Here is an 18,191-nt window from a genome sequence, read left to right as displayed (position 1 = left end):
TGTTAGTATATCTGCAGGAAATAAAGTGGAAAGCTGCAAGGATAATGATAATAATAGTAGCTACTAATTATTGATCTCTTTCTGTATGCCAAGCATTCTTAACAGCACATTATATACATAACCTCACTTAGGACAGAAAATCAACTGATATTTGCAATGTCTCATACTCAAGTCATTATTTAATTATCATTTAACTTCCTTCTTGGACTTTACAAGAGTAAATGACATCATTTCAGGCAGTGTTTGCTGAAAATTCTCGTATGTGGCAATCATACTTGAATTGTGCAATGTATTTGGGCAACATTTGTGTAAAGAAATCTTGCAACAAAATGGGCACACACACTTACCATAAAAAATCCAGTTTTTCTATTATTTGAGTGTTCACTAACATTCCTAATGAATAACAAGTGTAGCAAGATTGTGAGGCAGGGAAGATGTCTATGGAGATCTAGTGAAATGGGTGACATGTGGGCTTTGAAATCAGACTGGGGGTCCGATCCCAATCATCTTACTTAGCAAGTTCCTGAACCCTTCTGGGTCTCCTTGAATTTGAAATGCAAATAGCACCTGCCTCAGAGACTTTATAGGAAGAAACAAACACACATGAACCACTGAGCAGAGATCTTGGCACAAGACAGGGTCTCAACAGTAGGAATTACCTCTTCCATCCCTACTTTGGATTCTACTTGCCAGACTTGCGAGTGTTCACTGACTTCTCCTTTCTTCAAGCTCTATGTGCCCCCATTTTATAGTTCATTTTTTCTTGATTATCTTGATTTGTTCATTTATCTATTCACAAGTTTTTGCAAATACCTACTATGTACAAGTTACTGGGTGACCATTGAGGATACGATGATGAACTAAATTAAAAAATTCCTTTTTGTGTCCTAGTGAAAGAGTCAGGCATTAATCACGCAAGTGGATGGATAGTTACAAACTGAGATGAATGCTAGCAAGGAAAGGAACACGTAACTAGGCTTTAGAGTAGGGGAAGTGAAAGTGAGTAAAGACCAGAAGGGGAAGTGAGAGTATCTACGGCAGGTGGTGCTGTTGCTGGTAGAGGTGGAGGTGACAGTGGAGTTGGCGGTGTGGTGGAGGGCAGGGTGGCAATGATGTTGGACTTGGTGGTAGAGGTGAAAGGGGTGGTGGTAAAGGATGGCATTCACAAAAGGAATGTGCAAAGGTTTGTGAAGGGGGGAAACTCTGTGTGTCTGAAAACCCGAAAGGCCATTGTGGCTGGCACACATATGGTAAAGGGGAGAAGGGACAGAGACCAGGAGCCATACCACAGACCCTGCAGGGCCGTGTAGTCTACCTGGATTAAGATCCCCAACCTAAGAACAAATTACAAGTCACAGAAGAATTTTTAATATGGGATAATGTAAAATGATCAGATTTTGCACTGTAGAAAGATCATTCTAGATCTGTACTGGCCAATAATGGTAGCTACTAGCTACACATGGCTATTGAACACTCGAAATGTTGGTCTCGGTTGAGATTTACTCTAAATGTAAAATATGATTTCAAAGACTTAGTATAAAAAAATGTAAAATATCTCATTACTTTTAAAATATTGCTTCCATATTGAAATGATAAACTTTGGGGTGAAATAAAGTATAATTAAAATCAATTTTAGGGGCACCTGGGTGGCTTAGTCAGATAAGTGTCTAACTTTTGACTTCCGCACAGGTCATAATCTCATGGTTTGTGAGATCGAGTCCCACTTTGGGCTCTGTGCTGACAGTGCAGAGCCTGCTTGGGATTCTCTCTCTCCCTCTCTCCCTGTCCCTCCTATGCTTGCACTTTCTATCTCTCAAAATACATAAACACTTAAAAATTAATTTTACCTGTTTCTTACTTTTTAAAATGTAGCTACTAGAAAATGTAATATATGTGTAGCTTGCATTTGTGGCTCCCGTTGTGTTTTCATTAAAAGGAGCTGCTCTGGATGCAGTGTGAAGAAGGGGATATGGAGAAGGTGAAGTAGAAGAGACCAATTGGGAGGTTGTGTCTGTAGTCCAGGCAAGAGGGGAAGCAGCTTGAATTGGGATCATGATAGTGGGAATAAAAGGAGTTGGATGGATTAGAGGTGAAATCAGCAGGACTAAGTCCCATAGCAGATGCATCCAGATGAATGGTGAGTACCACATGTTGAAATAAGGACCACTAGGAAAGGACTAGCCTTGGCCAGAAATATGAGCTCATATTTGGATACGTTGAGTGGATGTGCTCTGAGACATGCAAGTAGACAGATATCTCAAGTAGGCTTAGATGAGATATCTGGGCAGGAGACTTAAATTTGAAAGGAACAGGCAGGTGGATGGACATGAATGATACTCTTTTTTTTTTTTAATTTGTATTATTTTTTATTTTTAAAAATTTATATCCAAATTAGTTAGCATAGAACGCAACAATGATTTCAGGAGTAGATTCCTTAGTGTTCCTTACCCATTTAGCCCATCCCCCCCTCCCACAACCCCTCCAGTAACCCTCTGTTTGTTCTCTATATTTTTGAGTCTCTTCTGTTTTGTCCCCCTCCCTGTTTTTATATTATTTTTGTTTCCCTTCCCTTATGTTCATCGGTTTTGTCTCTTAAAGTCCTCATATGAGCGAAGTCATATGATTTTTGTCTTTCTGACTAATTTCACTTAGCATAATACCTCCAGTTCCATCCACATAGTTACAAATGGCAAGATTTCATTCTCTTTGATTGCTGAGTAATACTCCATTGTATATATATATACCACCTCTTCTTTATCCATTCATCCGTCGATGGACATTTGAGCTCTTTCCATACTTTGGCTATTGTTGATAGTGTTGCTATAAACATGGGGGTGCATGTGTCCCTTCGAAATAGCACACCTGTATCTCATGGATAAATACCTAGTAGTGCAATTGCTGGGTCATAGGGTAGTTCTGTTTTAAATTTTTTGAGGAGCCTCCATACTGTTTTCTAGAGTGGCTGCAGCAGCTTGCATTCCCACCAACAATGCAAAAGAGATCCTCTTTCCCTGCATCCTCACCAACATCTGTTGTTGCCTGAGTTGTTCATGTTAGCCATTCTGACAGGTGTAAGGTGGTATCTCATTGTGGTTTTGATTTGTATTTCCATGATGATGAGTGATGTTGAGCATTTTTTCATGTGTCGGTTGGCCATCTGGATGTCTTCTTTGGAGAAGTGTCTATTCCTGTCTTTTGCCCATTTCTTCACTGGATTATTTGTTTTCTGGGTGTTGAGTTTGATAAGTTCTTTATAGATTTTGGATACTAACCCTTTATTTGCTATGTCATTTGCAAATATCTTCTCCCATTCTGATGGTTGCCTTTTAGTTTCGCTTTGGTTCCTTCGCTGTGCAGAAGCTTTTCATTTTGATGAGGTCCCAGTAGTTCATTTTTGTTTTTGTTTCCCTTGCCTCCAGAGAGAGACATGTTGAGTAAGAAGTTGCTGCGGCCAAGGTCAAAGAGGTTTTTGCCTGCTTTCTCCTCGAGGATTTTGATGGCTTCCTGTCTTACATTTAGGCCTTTCATCCATTTTGAGTTTATTTTTGTGTGTAGTGTAAGAAGGTGGTCCTCGTTCATTCTTCTGCATGCTGCTGTCCAGTTTTCCCAGCACCACTTGCTGAAGAGACTGTCTTTGTTCCATTGGATATTATTTCCTGCTTTGTCAAACATTAGTTGGCCATACGTTTGTGGGTCTATTTCTGGGTTCTCTATTCTGTTCCATTGATCTGAGTGTCTGTTCTTGTGCCAGTACCATACTGTCTTGATGATTACAGCTTTGTAGTATAGCTTGAAGTCTGGGATTCCAATGCCTCCTGTTTTGGTTTTCTTTTTCAAGATCGCTTTGGCTATTGGGGTCTTTTCTGGTTCCATACAAATTTTAGGATTATTTGTTCTACCTCTGTGAAGAATTCTGGTGTTATTTTGATAGGGATTGCATTGAATACATAGATTTCTTTGGGTGGTATTGACATTTTAACAATATTTGTTCTTCCTATCCAGGAGCATGGAATCTCCATTTTTTTGTGTCTTCTTCAATTTCTTTCACAAGCTTTCTATAGTTTTCAGTGTATAGAGTTTTCACCTCTTTGGTTAGATTTACTCCTAGGTATTTTATGGTTTTTTTGTGCAACTGTAAGTGGGATCAATTCCTTGATTTCTCTTTCTGTCGCTTCATTGTTGGTGTGTAGGAATGCAACCCATTTCTGTGTGTTGATTTTATATCCTGCAACTTTGCTGAATTCATGGATCAGTTCTAGGAGTTTTTTGGTGGAATCTTTTGGGTTTTCCATATAGAGTATTATGTCATCTGCGAAGAGTGAATGTTTGACCTCCTCCTGGCTGATTTGGATGCCTTTTTATTTCTTTGTGTTGTCTGATTGCAGAGGCTAAGACTTCCAATACTATGTTGAAGAACAGTGGTGAGCATGGACATCCCTGTCTTGTTCCTGACCTTAGGGGGAAAGCTCTCAGTTTTTCCCCATTGAGGATGATATTAGCATTGGGTCGTTCATATATGGCTTTTATGATCTCGAGGTATGCTCCTTGTATCCCTACTTTCTTGAGGGTTTTTATCAAGAAAGGATGCTATATTTTGTCAAATGCTTTCTCTGCATCTATTAAGAGGATCATATTGTTCTTGTCCCTTCTTTTATTGATATGATGAATCACGTTAATTGTTTTGCAGATATTGAACCAGCCCTGCATTCCAGGTATAAATCCCACTTGGTCGTGGTGAATTTTTTTATTTAATGTATTGTTGGAGCCAGTTGGCTAATATCTTGTTGAGGATTTTTGCATCCATGTTCATCAGGGAAATTGGTCTATAGTTCTCCTTTTTAGTGGAGTCTCTGCCTGATTTTGGAATCAAGGTAATGCTGGCTTCATAGAAAGAGTTTGGAAGTTTTCCTTCCATTTCTATTTTTGGAACACCTTCAAGACATTAGGTGTTAACTCTTCCTTAAATGTTTGGTAGAATTCCCCTGGAAAGCCATCTGGCCCTGGACTCTTGTTTTTTGGCAGATTTTTTATTACTAGTTCCATTTCCTTACTGGTTATGGGTCTGTTCAAATTTTCTATTTTTTCCTGTTTCAGTTTTGGTAGTGTATATGTTTCTAGGAATTTGTCCATTTCTTCCAGATTGCCCATTTTATTGGCATATAATTGCTCATAATATTCTCTTATTGTTGTTTTTATTTCTGCTGTGTTGGTTGTGATCTCTCCTCTTTCACTCTTGATTTTATTTATTTGGGTCCTTTCCTTTTTCTTTTTGATCAAACGGGCTAGTGGTTTATCAATTTTGTTAATTCTTTCAAAGAACCAGCTTCTGGTTTTATTAATCTGTTCTACTGTGGGTTTTTTTGGTTTTGATAGCATTAATTTCTGCTTTAATCTTTATTATTTCCTGTGTTCTGCTGGTTTTGGGTTTTATTTGCTGTTCTTTTTCCAGCTCCTTAAGGCGTAAGGTTAGGATGCGTATCTGAGATCTTTCTTCCTTCTTTAGGAAGGCCTGGATTGCTATATACTTTCCTCTTATGACCGTCTTTGCTGTGTCCCAGAGGTTTTGGGTTGTGGTGTTATCATTTGCATTGACTTCCATATACTTTCTAATTTCCTCTTTAACTTCTTGGTTAGCCCATCATTCTTTAGCAGGATGTTTTTCAGTCTCCAAGTATTTGTTACCTGTCCAAATATTTTCTTGTGGTTGATTTCGTTTCATAGCGTTGTGGTCTGAAAATATGCACGGTATGATCTCGATCTTTTTGTACTTACTTAGGGCTGATTTGTGTCCCGGTATATCGTCTATTCTGGAGAACATTCCATGTGCACTGGAGAAGAATGTATATTCTGCTGCTTTAGGATGAAATGAATATATATATATCTGAATATACCTGTTAAGTCCATCTGGTCAGTGTGTCATTCAAAGCCATTGTTTCCTTGTTGATTTTTTGATTAGATGATCTGTCCATTGCTGTGAGTGGGGTGTTGAAGTCTCCTACTAGTATGGCATCACTATCGATGAGTTTCTTTATGTTTGTGATTAATTGACTTATATTTTTGGGTGTTTCCACATTTGGCATAGAAATGTTTACAATTGTTAGGTCTTCTTGGTGGATAGATCCCTTGATTATGATATAATGCCCTTCTGCATCTCTTGATACAGTCTTTATTTTAACGTCTAGATTGTCTGATATAAGTATGGCTACTCCGGCTTTCTTTTGTTGACCATTAGCATGATAGATGGTTCTCCATCCCCTTATTTTTAATCTGAAGGTGTTTTTACATCTAAAGTGGGTCTTTTGTAAACAGCATGTAAATGGATCTTGTTTTCTTATCCATTCTGTTACCCTATGTCTTTTGACTGGAGCATCGAGTCCATTAACATTTAGAGTGAGTACTGAAAGATATGAATTTATTGCCATTATGATGCTTGTAGAGTTGGAGTTCTGGTCCTTTCTAATCTTTGTTGCTTTTGAGATATACATATATATTTTTTTAAATTTTTGTTCATCTTTTCTCCCGTCAGAGAGTCCCCCTTAAAATTTCTTGCAGGGCTGGTTTGGTGGTCACAAGCTCCTTTAGTCTTTGTTTGGGAAACTTTTTATTTCTCCTTCTATTTTATTTCTCCTTCTATCCAGCTTTGCTGGATAAAAAATTCTTGGCTGCATATTTTTCTGATTCAGCACACTGAATATATCCTGCCACTCCCTTCTGGCCTGCCAAGTTTCTGTGGCTAGGTCGGTTGCAAACTTGATCCGTCTTCCCTTGTAGGTTAGGGACTTTTTTTCCCTTGCTGCTTTCATGATTCTCTCCTTGCGTGAGTATTTTGTGAATTTGACTATGGTATGCCTTGTTGACGGTCGGTTTTGTTGAATCTAATGGGGGTCCTCTGTGCTTCCTGGATTTTGACGTCTGTGTCCTTCCCCAGGTTAGGAAAGTTTTCTGCTATGATTTGCTCACATAACCGTTCTACCCCTATTTCTCTCTCTTCCTCTTCTGGGACCTCTATGTTCTGATGTTCCTTTTTAATGAGTCACTGATTTCTCCAATTCTTAAGTCATGCTCTTTTGCCTTAATCTCCCTCTTTTTTTCTGCTTCATTATTCTCTGTAAGTTTGTCCTCTATATTACTGATTCTCTGTTCTGCCTCATCCATCCTTGCCTCGGCTGCATCCATCCATGATTGCAGCTCAGTTATAGCATTTTTAATTTCATTCTGACTAGTGTTTATTTCTTTTATCTCTGCAGAAAGGGATTCTAATCTATTTTCAACTCCAGCTAGTATTCTTATAATCCTGATTCTAAATTCTGGTTCAGACATCTTGCTTGTATCTGTGTTGGTTAAATCCTTGGCTGTCATTTCTTTGTGCTCTTTCTTTTGGGGTGAATTCCTTCATTTTGTCATTTTGAAGGGAGAAAAGGAATTAATGAGGTAGAAAATGAAAATTAAAAAATTAAAATTAAAAAATTAAAAAAAACACACACAAAATCAAATAAATGATGCTAGATCCTAGGTGTGTTTTGGTCTGGGTGTTGAAAGTGGTTTCACAGATTAGAGGAAAAAAAGGGGGGGGGAAAGGAAATCGTTTGAGAACTTGAAAAAATGAATACACTGAAGTAGACTAAAATGAGATGATGGGAGTAAAATAGAATTTAAAAAAATTTACACAAAAGTAAAGAATGTAGTAGAAAAAAATTAAAGAAAAATATTTTTAATAAAAATTAAAAATAAAAATGAATTTTTTCTCCTGTATTCAAGAAAAAGAAAAGAAACAAAAAAGAGAAAAGAGAAAAAAGAAATCGTTTGAAAATTTGAAAAAGTGAATACAGTGTAGTAGACTAAAATGATGGAAGTAAAATAGAATTTGAAAAAATTTGCATGAAAGCAGAAAATATAGTAAAAAAATTAAAGAAAAATATTTTTAATAGAATTGAAAGTAAAAATTAAGTTTTTCTCTTTTTGCATTCAAGAAAAAGAAAAGAAACAAAAAAGAGAAAAAAGAAAAAGAAAAAAAGGAAATTGTTTGAAAATTTGAAAAGGTGAATACACTGAAGTAGACTAAAATAAAATGATGGAAGTAAGATAGAATTTGAAAAAAATTTACACAAAAGTGAAAAATATAGTAAAAAAGTTTAAAGAAAAATATTTTTAATAAAAATTGAAAATAAAAATGAAGTTTTTTTCTCTTTCTGTATTCAAGAAAAAGTAGTGTAAAAGAGAAAAAAAAAAAGAAAGAAGATTGAATGGATGGACCTGCTAACAGATTGAAATAGGACCAAATTACTTCATTTTCCACTAGAAGTCAGACTACAACGCGCTTTATAGTCCATAAACTAAGTAGGCAGTGAGACATGTGTTCTTGAAGAGCGACGTTGGCCCAGTTGGGCGGGGCTCAGTGTAACGGCTCCGTTCTCCACTAGATGGCGCTGCTAGCCTACTGGGGTGGATTGTTGCGGTGCTCGTAGGTGTGCTCGTAGGTGCATATGTGCATGCGCGGTAGCGTTGAAAATGGCCCCCACCCAGCTACCCAGTCTGTTCTCCCCGTCAGCAATCGCGCACCCGTCGTCTGTCTTCAGCTTTTGTCCACTTCCCGCTTTTTCACTGTCCGTGACCAAGACCCAGGCAGTACCTCTCTCCCGAGTTTTGTCTCAGGTGCGGCTGTTTCCCCCGGCCCCTTACTTCTGAAGGACTGCGGCTTTGGCCCGTTCCGCCCCTCTGCGGGAGGGTCTCACCGAGTAATGGCCGAATGAGCAATGGCTGAATGTCGGCTGCACCCAGGACCGCTTGCCGGACCCTGCTGCTTCCGGTGCCCCGAGACTGCGGCCAGGTGCCAGCCCGCCCCGGAAGAAGTTCGCGAGATAGTATAGCGGCAGCTTTTCATGGATTACGGAAAATCACAACACACATCTAACACCGAGCCTCACCCTTAACAACCCTGTTCCAGCACCAGCGGATGTGGCTGTTTTCTGGGGTCTGCTGGGACCAGGTGGCTTCAGCAGTCTCTACCAAATGTCCTTCCGGCAGTGGAACCGCTTTTTTCCGTGTGGCCCGAGAACCTCCCGGACCCCACTCTGCTCCTGGGGATTCGCCCTTCCCACCAGAGCATCGCAAGGTATCGAGCTGCATAGTTGCAGACTTTGCGCTCCCCTTGTTTACAGTCTTAATGGAATTTAAACCCTCTCCTTTCTCCTTTCTCCCTTTTTAGTTTAGTCCCTGTGGCTGTTTCCAATTTTCCACTTTCTCTCCAGCTGCTTTTGGGAGGGGTGCTTTTCCTGTAGTCTCCCCCCACCCCAGTCTCCATCCTCTCTCCTCTTGCAAAAGCACCTCCCTTCCTGAGCCTTCTCACTCCCCAAGTCTACCTCTCCGCGCCGTGTACCTGCTGAATTCTGTGGTTCAGGTTGTGCAGATTGTTGTGTTAATCCTCCAATCAGTTTTCTAGGTGCGTAGGATGGTTTAGTGTTGGTCTGGCTGTATTTCATGGACGCAAGACACACAAAAAACTTCCATGCTGTTCCACCATCTTGGCCCCTCCCCGTGAATGATATTCTTCAGGAAGCAAGTAGCCAGTGTGGAGTGGCCTTGCACCTAGACTTCAGATATAGGGTAGGGAAGGATAAGTTTGAAAAGGAGAGTTGAAAAGGAAAACCAAGTGTGTGGTGTCATGGAAACAAAAGGAGAGAATGTTTTAAGAAGGAAGGAGCAGTCAGCAACGATATCTGCTATGACAGGTTAGGCAGCATGGAGAATAAAAAATATCTAGGAGTTAGCAACATGGTGGTCATTGACGACCTTTGCAAGTGTTGTTTGTGGTGACGGGTGCCGAAGCCAGACTAGGGAAGAGTGAAACCTGGGCAAGAGGTGGGGAAAATAGGGACAGTGCATATAAAGAGCTCTTTTCAGAATTTGGACTATGAAGGGGGAGAGAGGGAGAGAGAAAGAGAGAAGCTGGAGGGAGATGAGCTTTTTTGTTGTTTGTTTTTAAAAAACAGCTGGAGGAGACTGGAGCATGTGTAAATATTGGGAGGACTGGTCTGGTTGAGGTGGAGAAAGTATGAGAGAGAGAAGGGAGGACAATCAGTGTGTGGCTCCTGAGAAGGAAGGGAAGGACAGTGTCCGGACTGGACAAGTGGGGATGGACGGACCACGTGGGACCAGGCACCCCCTCTACTTGCAGGAGGGAGGAGTACTGGTGTGGAAGGAAGTTCAGAAGTGGGAAGTTGAGGGGATTTCTTCAGATGGCTTTAATTTTCTCTGTGAAGCAAGAAGAGAAGTCATCCCTGACAGGATATGAGGAGGCAAAGACGGTCAGTGGCAGAAGGAGTGTGCTGAAAGTGTCAAATATTATTGCGGAGGGTACAGGTGACTTAGTGAGAGAAGTGGAATAAAACTGCCCGCTGTCCTCGAAGAAAGCAGGCAGGAGGGAACTTTTAGGTTTGGGATTTTGTTACGTAGGAGAAACAGAAACATGAGGAGAAGAGACTGCAGTGGCTCTAGAATTTCTATTTGGTAGAGCAATCAGATGCAGAAGTGGGAGGACCTGAAGTTTTTTGTGTAGTATTTTCTGTGCTATGATAGTGAGAAGACCCCAACTGTTCATAGTGAAGAGCAGGAAAGACTTATGGAGACTGAGGAGGAGGTAAAGCCCTCATCTTCAACCCCGTGTTTGGCAACACTAAGCAAACTTCTACGAAGGAAGATTGTGAACAAGAAGGCCTGTGCACTCTCTCAATTCCCCGAGGTCTCCTGCGGGCACCCCCAGTACACCCCCACCCCAGCAGCTGGCATGAATGTTCCCACTGTCTGGTGGCCACATCCTGTGGGTTTTTGCCCTATAAAAAGAAGGAAGGAGCTCCTTCCTGGGGAACCGGAAGTGTTTGGGCCAAGTAGGACTCTACATACAACGCCCAGAGAATGGGAAGTCCAGGGTCTGCTGACTCCTCCACCAGTGAACTCCAGTTTGCTCCGAATGTTTGCCTCAGTCTTCACTAAATAAGCAAGAAAGAGAAGGAAGGAGATGACAAGTGGATTGGGGAAAGAGGAAGGAAATCAGTGGACTCTGAGCAAGACGCAGGAGGCTCGAGTTAGTCATTTAGAGCTTGGACGACTGTAGGTAATGACCAAGTCTGGGGAGTGGCCGGTGTAGCCCAGAGGAGATCTTCTGGGAGGAGGAGGTAAAGGGACTGAGAGGCTTTGGGAACAGTGAAGCCACCTGGGCTTCTGGAGGATCCTGGGAAGACGTCTATAAACCGGTGCCAAAACCTTCAACAAGTGGGGGGAAGGGACTAGGCGGTCACAGATGGTGACAGACACAGGAGGCCACAAGTCAAATGGCATGATGTGAGCCCATAGCCTCAGAGAAACTGGTTTTCTTACAAAAGATTGGGGAAGCAACAATTTTCTTCAACTTGCTCAGGGAAAAGGGTTTCTGGATCTGATGATGCTCTTTGCAGAAAACCATGAATCACCATGGAGCTATCAATTTAATCTCATCACATGAACTGGGATTTAGCACAAAGCATTTTAGTGACCTAAGTGGGCAGGAACTGTTACATGGTAAAAAACGTATACACATTTTTTGGATCTTTACCAGTGACCGAGAGCTCAAAGGAGCCATGGCTGGAGGAAGGGTGGGAGGACACTGGCAGGACACACTCGAGCAGCAGACGGGTGGCTTGGCCCGGACGACTCAAGTGACAGAAAGTGATGGTGACAGGCAGCCATTGAAGGAAGAGCAGCAGTTAACATGAGGAGAAAGGAAGGACTTGGCAATTTTTTTTAGTGACTCAAATTTAACTTTGTTAACATAGGCTTTTTAGAATGTCCTCAGGGTGCCTGGGTGGCTCAGTTGGTTGAGCGTCTTACTCTTGATTGTGGCTCAGGTCATGATCTCACGGTTCATGGAATCGAGCCCCGCAACGGGCTCTGCACTGGTATGGAGCCTGCTTAGGATTTTCTCTCTCTCTCTCTGAAATAAGATTTAAAAAAGTTAAATGTCCTCAAAAATTTTTGTCTGCATAGACAATCATGAAGTTTGCTTCAGCTTTCTGACTGAATATTTAAATTACTAAATTTACAAAGTTAAAAACCCTGTCTTTCCTTAAGATTTTAGCTTTGACTAGCTATTTATAAATAGTAGGCTCAGAAGGTGGCATTGGTGAGTTTTACCAAAGGAAAGGAAAGGAAATGTTTAGGGCAATTTTAAGTCTGAATATAGATGCAAACTCTAAGGAAAATATTAGTAAAGAAATATGTCCAGTAAAATATAAAAAGAGTAATATACGCAGACTAACTTGGATTTATCCTAAAAATGCAACATTGTCTTAACACTGAATTGATTAATGTAATCACCAGTATTAACAGAGTATGAAGTATACATTTTATTTTATTTTCTTATTGAGGTGTAATTGACAGACAATACGATATTAGTTTCAGGTGTACTACATAGCAAGTCTACATTTGTATGCTTTGCAAAACAGTCACACAATAAGTCCAGTTAACATGCAAAGTCACCTTACCAAGTTAATGTAATATTATTGACTATATTTCCCATGCTGCACATTACATCCTCATGACTTACTTATTTTATCGCTGGAGGTTGGTATTTCATAATCCATTTACACCCCTGCCCCCAATCCTCCCTCTCCTCTGGCAACCAATCCATTCTCTGTACCTATGTGCCTGGATTTTGTTTTGTTTTAGCGTTTTGGATTCTACATATAAGTGAAATCATGCAGTTTTTGTCTTTCTCTGTCTTATTTCACTTAGCATAATATCCTTAAGGTCGATCCATGTTGCTACAAATGGCAAGATTTCATTCTTTTTGTATGGCTGAATAATATTCCATTATATATATATTCCAATAATATAATGGAATAATATATATATGCACATATGTATGTATATATTTACACACACATATATATGTATATATATGTGTGTGTGTATACATATATATGTCACTCTTCTTTATTCATCCATTGATGGACACTTAGGTTGTTTCCATAAAATATCTTGGCTATTTTAAATGATACTACAATGAACATAGAGATGCATAAACTTTTTTGAATTAGGGTTTTCATTTTCTTTGGACAGATACCCAGTTGTGGAATTGCTGGACGATATGATGGTATTTGTATTTTTATTTTTTTGAGGATCCTCCATACTGTTTTCCACAGTGGCTGCACCAATATACTATCCCACCGATGATACATAATGGTTCCCTTTTCTCTACATCTTCACCATCATTTGTTATTTCTGGTCTTTTTGGTAATAGTCATTCTGACAGGTGTGAGGTGATACGTCAGTGTAGTTTTGAACCATGGTTATACTTTATAACAGGACTGAAACTAGGAAGGCAGTGGTCACATAGCTCACATCCCTGGGCTTGAGTCATGTCATGGCTTCATTTTTTCTATCCACACAGAAGTCAGCAACCCCTACCCAACTGGCCACACAACATGGTTGGACTCAGCAGTTATTTGATTTCAATATATTTTCTGAAGAGTCAAAGAACTTGGAACTTGATAAAAATCCTACCTTCTTTTCACACTCTTCCTGCCCAGTGAGACCATGTAACCGTTACAGATATCAAAATAATACTGGTTGTTCACTCATGGTTTTGTGTATATGTTTGGAAATCAAGCACTATATTTCTTTATTCTGATCTTTAAAAGAGGCCGGCTGCTGTGTGGCAAGGTTAGAAGTCACTGATCAGAATTTTCTCCCTTGTAGTCCCATTGTGTGTCTGCAATGGCCACTTCAGGTATTTCTGTTCCATTTCTCCAGACCTAACTGATGTTCTGAAAAGGCAAGTCTATTCACCAGTCAACAATTAGTAGTTGATTAGTGCTACTATGTTGTAGGGGCTGGAGACACTTCACTGCAAAAAGAGAATAAAATCCATGCCTGCATGAAATTTACATCTAGCTATGTCCAGCACGTGTGTGTAAATTTGGAATCTACTTTTCTATTGCCTAATGGAAGTCTTGCAATAGATGAAAATCATTTGCCTTGTCTTGATAGTTTTGTGTGTTTGGACCTATACTATAACAACTTAACTCTTATATTATCCTGGTGGTTTGGCCCTTTGCTTCTGGGATGGTCCACCAAAGAACTTGAGGGAAATCTCTTTCTCTTTCTTTTTCCATTTCTCAAATATTTCCTGAAATATTTACAAATTCTCTGAATTAAAAAAAAGGACATTTATGAATTAACTCAACATTGATGCTTCTAATCCCCAGATATATATATATCAAGAATCTTGAAATCAATGTAGATCTTCAGTCATTTGGGCCAACATATGGTACATCAATTTTATTTGGAGAGGTTTTAGTTTTCCTTCCTTCCTTCCTTCCTTCCTTCCTTCCTTCCTTCCTTCCTTCCTTCCTTCCTTTTAGAATTAACACTGAAGTCATTCTGCCAAGGATATCTTCAATTTTCTAATCATTACAGTATGATAAATTCAGTCCTCGAATGGACTTTGTGAAAGTTGGGTGATGAATTGCCCTGAGTAGGCATGGAGTGATATTAGGAAGATGGCAAGCTGAAAATGAGCATTCCAGAGGGGATAAAACCATTTGAATACAACATTAGAAGATATTATGATATTATGTTTCTAAGTCATTTGAAATTTCTGAGTTAGTTAAGAATTTAGTTTTCTTTCCATCAATAAATACCTTAGAGTTAGTTTGGTTGTGAGAGAAATCAATGTCAACTTATTAAGGTAAATGGGAGATATTTTTGTTAGATATTTTTGTTATATTTATTTTATGACTTGCTAGAGAAATAGGATGTTTTCTTCTTCTCTCAAAGGACTAGCAAAAGGCCAGTTCCTCCATTTTGGAGGCCTTTGCTCAAGGAGAAAAAAGGATTTTTAAAAGATAGTTATTGAGATAATTTATGTACATTAATCAGCCTAAAAATGCAAATTTATGAGCTTTGGCAAAGATATATAGTGTGTAACCACCACCGCAATCATGATACAGAATGTTACCACCACTGCCAAAATTCTTGTATGCCCCTTTTCAGCCCAGTCATCTCCTACCACGCAGCTCCCTGGTATCTCCTGGTATGACCTTTTGTCATCGTTTTGCTTTGGGTAGAATTTCATATAAATGTGCTCTACATTATCTATCTGTTTGTATCTGACTTCTTTCACTTTGCATAATGCTTTTGAGATCCATCCATGTTCTTGCGATGTATCATTTCTTCCTTTTAATTGCTGAGTAGTATTATATTGTTTGCATATAGTATTCTAGTATAGATATACAACAACTTTTTAAATCTATTCACCAGTTGATAGATATTTGGGTTGTTTCTAGCTTTGAATAAAGTATGTGACTTTGTGTGGACTTACGTTTTCATTTCTTGAGGGTAAATACCTAAGGAGAAGGATTGCTGGGTCACAGATTAAATGCATGTTTAATTTTATAAGAAACGGTCAAACTTCCCCAAAGTGGGTATAGAATTTTGCATTCCCACCAGCAATGTATGAGAGTTTCAGTTGTTGTATATCCTTACCAACACTTGGTACTGTTAGTCTTTAACCATTCTGGTGAACATGTAGGGATATCTCAGTGTGATTTTTTTCCAATTTTATTGAACTATAATTCACTTATAGCATTGTATTAAATATGTACAACATAATGATTTGATATATATATATATATATATATATATATATATAAAATGATTACCCCCATAACTTTAGTTAACATCTATCACCTCACATAGTTGTAACTTTTTTTATTATGATGAGAACTTTCAAGATCTACTCTCTTGGCAACTTTCAAATATACAATGCAGTATTTGTTGACTATAGTCATCATGTTCTATATTACATCTCTAGAACTTATTTATCTTATAACTGGAAGTTTGTTCCTTTTGACCCATCTGAAGCAGGCAACTTTACTCTGAGAGATTTTGGTTGATCTTTCAAGGTTCCAAGATGTTTCAAAGAAAGAGACATTGCTTTTTTTTAAATTTTTAAAAAAATTTTTTTAACGTTTATTTATTTTTGAGACAGAGAGAGACAGAGCATGAACGGGGGAGGGGCAGAGAGAGGGAGACAAAGAATCTGAAACAGGCTCCAGGCTCTGAGCTGTCAGCACAGAGCCCGACGTGGGGCTCGAACTCACGGAGTGCGAGATCATGACCTGAGCCAAAGTCGGCTGCTTAACTGACTAAGCCACCCAGGCGCCCCGAGACATTGCTTTTTGTATGAGAGTTAACAGAAGAGAACCCTACAGTCAAGCCCATACCGAAAAAATGAAAATCAGTTTTGGAGATAGAACTAGAAGACTGTATACTTCAGGAAAATTGTGAGAATTTTTTTTGAGACAACAGAACTTTAAAGATATGCTTTTATATTAACTGAAGATATTCACAGTTGAAATTGCCAAAGTCTACTTAATACTGTATCTTCTTAACTTAAATCCCCAGGATACTTGGATCTCAGTGAAAATTTGATTGTTGAAGAATAATTGAAACATTCAACTTATATGGCACTCCCTGCGTACCTTGAATTTAAGACAAATCTATAGACTCCAAAAAATATTATTTGCTCTAGGAAAACCTGACCTTAATCTTGGTGAGTGTATATACTTGGCTCTTTACTTAACACTTATCAGTGGCCAGAAAAGGTAGAAGACTTGAATTTTCCCAACACTAAATTATGCAATTTAACCCACAATGCTTCTCAGACACTAAGCATAGTAGATGTTAGCAATAAAATCTTTTATTTTGCCACAACTTAAACAACTTGACCTTTTCAGGTAGGTGTTGAAGATACTACCAGATACTTCCTTTTTCTTTGAAAGTAAGCAGGAAAATAACACTTTCTCTAAGGAGCAACTTGATTCTTTTCAAAGACTGACGACTTTGGAAGCTGGCGGCAACAATTTCATTTGCTCCTGTGAATTCCTGTCTTTCACGCGGGAGCAGCAAGCACTGGCCCAGATCCTGACCGACTGGCCACACAATTACCTGTGTGACTCTCCATTCTATGTGCGGGGCCAGCGGGTTCAGGACACCCATCTCCCAGCTTCTGAATGCCACAGGGCAGCTCTGGTGTCTGTCGTGTGCTGTGTCCTTTTCTTGTTGATCCTGCTCACGGGGGTTCTGTGCCACCGTTTCCACGGGCTGTGGTACCTGAAAATGATGTGGGCTTGGCTCCAGGCCAAAAGGAAGCCCAGGAAAGCTCCCCAGCGGGACCTCTGTTATGACGCCTTTGTGTCTTACAGCGAGCGGGATTCCCACTGGGTGGAGAACCTTATGGTCCAGGAGCTGGAGCACTTCGACCCTCCCTTCAAGTTGTGTCTTCACAAGCGGGACTTCATTCCCGGCAAATGGATTATCGACAACATCATCGACTCCATCGAGAAGAGCCACAAAACCATCTTTGTGCTTTCTGAAAACTTTGTGAAGAGTGAGTGGTGCAAGTACGAGCTGGACTTCTCCCACTTCCGTCTGTTTGATGAGAACAACGATGCTGTCATTCTCATTCTTCTGGAGCCCATTGAGAAAAAAGGCCATTTCCAGCAGGAAGTGTTTGGGTTGAAGAATAATGGTAGTTTTAAAAATGGAAATATATACAGAATGAAATATTCTCAGTTTTCAAAACTTGGTTCTGTGTTGATTTAGAATTTACTGTTGTTTTGCACAGGCAATATTAAACAGATTCTTCAAAAATTGCATATGTTAGTGAAATCTTTTCAGAACAGAAAATTTTTGAAAAATGGGTATTTGCATACAAAGGTCCACAAAATAGTGCAGGGATTATATTAGACTTTCATTAAGTGATTTTTGACAGATATATTTCTTATTGTTTTATTTACCTATTACAAATACTTTATGTGAAAAAGATACACTGTGAATTTTGATAACTTCAAATAACTTAGAATTTCAGTCAGGTACTCAGAAATATAAATATCTACATGAGATATCCTTTCCCAAATACCTTTTCATATTCTGTGTTCATTTTCAAATCTTAAAAAATAAGTTTTGTAGTGAGTTGTAGGAGGCCTTATGCCAAACTGAAAAGCAGACTGACTAAGGAGCTTTGGAGTCCAATCTGGGTTTGTCACCTAGCTGTGAACCATGTGACTTAAGACAAGTTCTCCAATCACTTGAGCTGAAGGTGTAATAATATCAGAACCATTTATTTAATGTGTTCTTATGAAACTCAGATGAAA

The 18,191-nt window shown here is 39.3% G+C and overlaps 1 protein-coding gene across 1 annotated transcript; it reads left to right on the top strand.

Annotated features, from left to right (window-relative positions):
• The first annotated feature begins 16,701 nt into the window (after positions 1-16,701).
• LOC106982449 (toll-like receptor 2) lies at positions 16,702-17,655 on the top strand. Its single transcript, XM_027067651.2, is given in 1 exon segment — positions 16,702-17,655. A coding segment is annotated over 1 exon segment (924 nt). The 5' UTR covers positions 16,702-16,716; the 3' UTR covers positions 17,641-17,655.
• Positions 17,656-18,191: the final 536 nt, after the last annotated feature.

The sequence above is a fragment of the Acinonyx jubatus genome, chromosome B1 (assembly GCF_027475565.1).
Source record: "Acinonyx jubatus isolate Ajub_Pintada_27869175 chromosome B1, VMU_Ajub_asm_v1.0, whole genome shotgun sequence".
Lineage (NCBI taxonomy): Eukaryota > Metazoa > Chordata > Mammalia > Carnivora > Felidae > Acinonyx > Acinonyx jubatus.
This window is presented reverse-complemented; position numbering and strand designations above follow the sequence as displayed.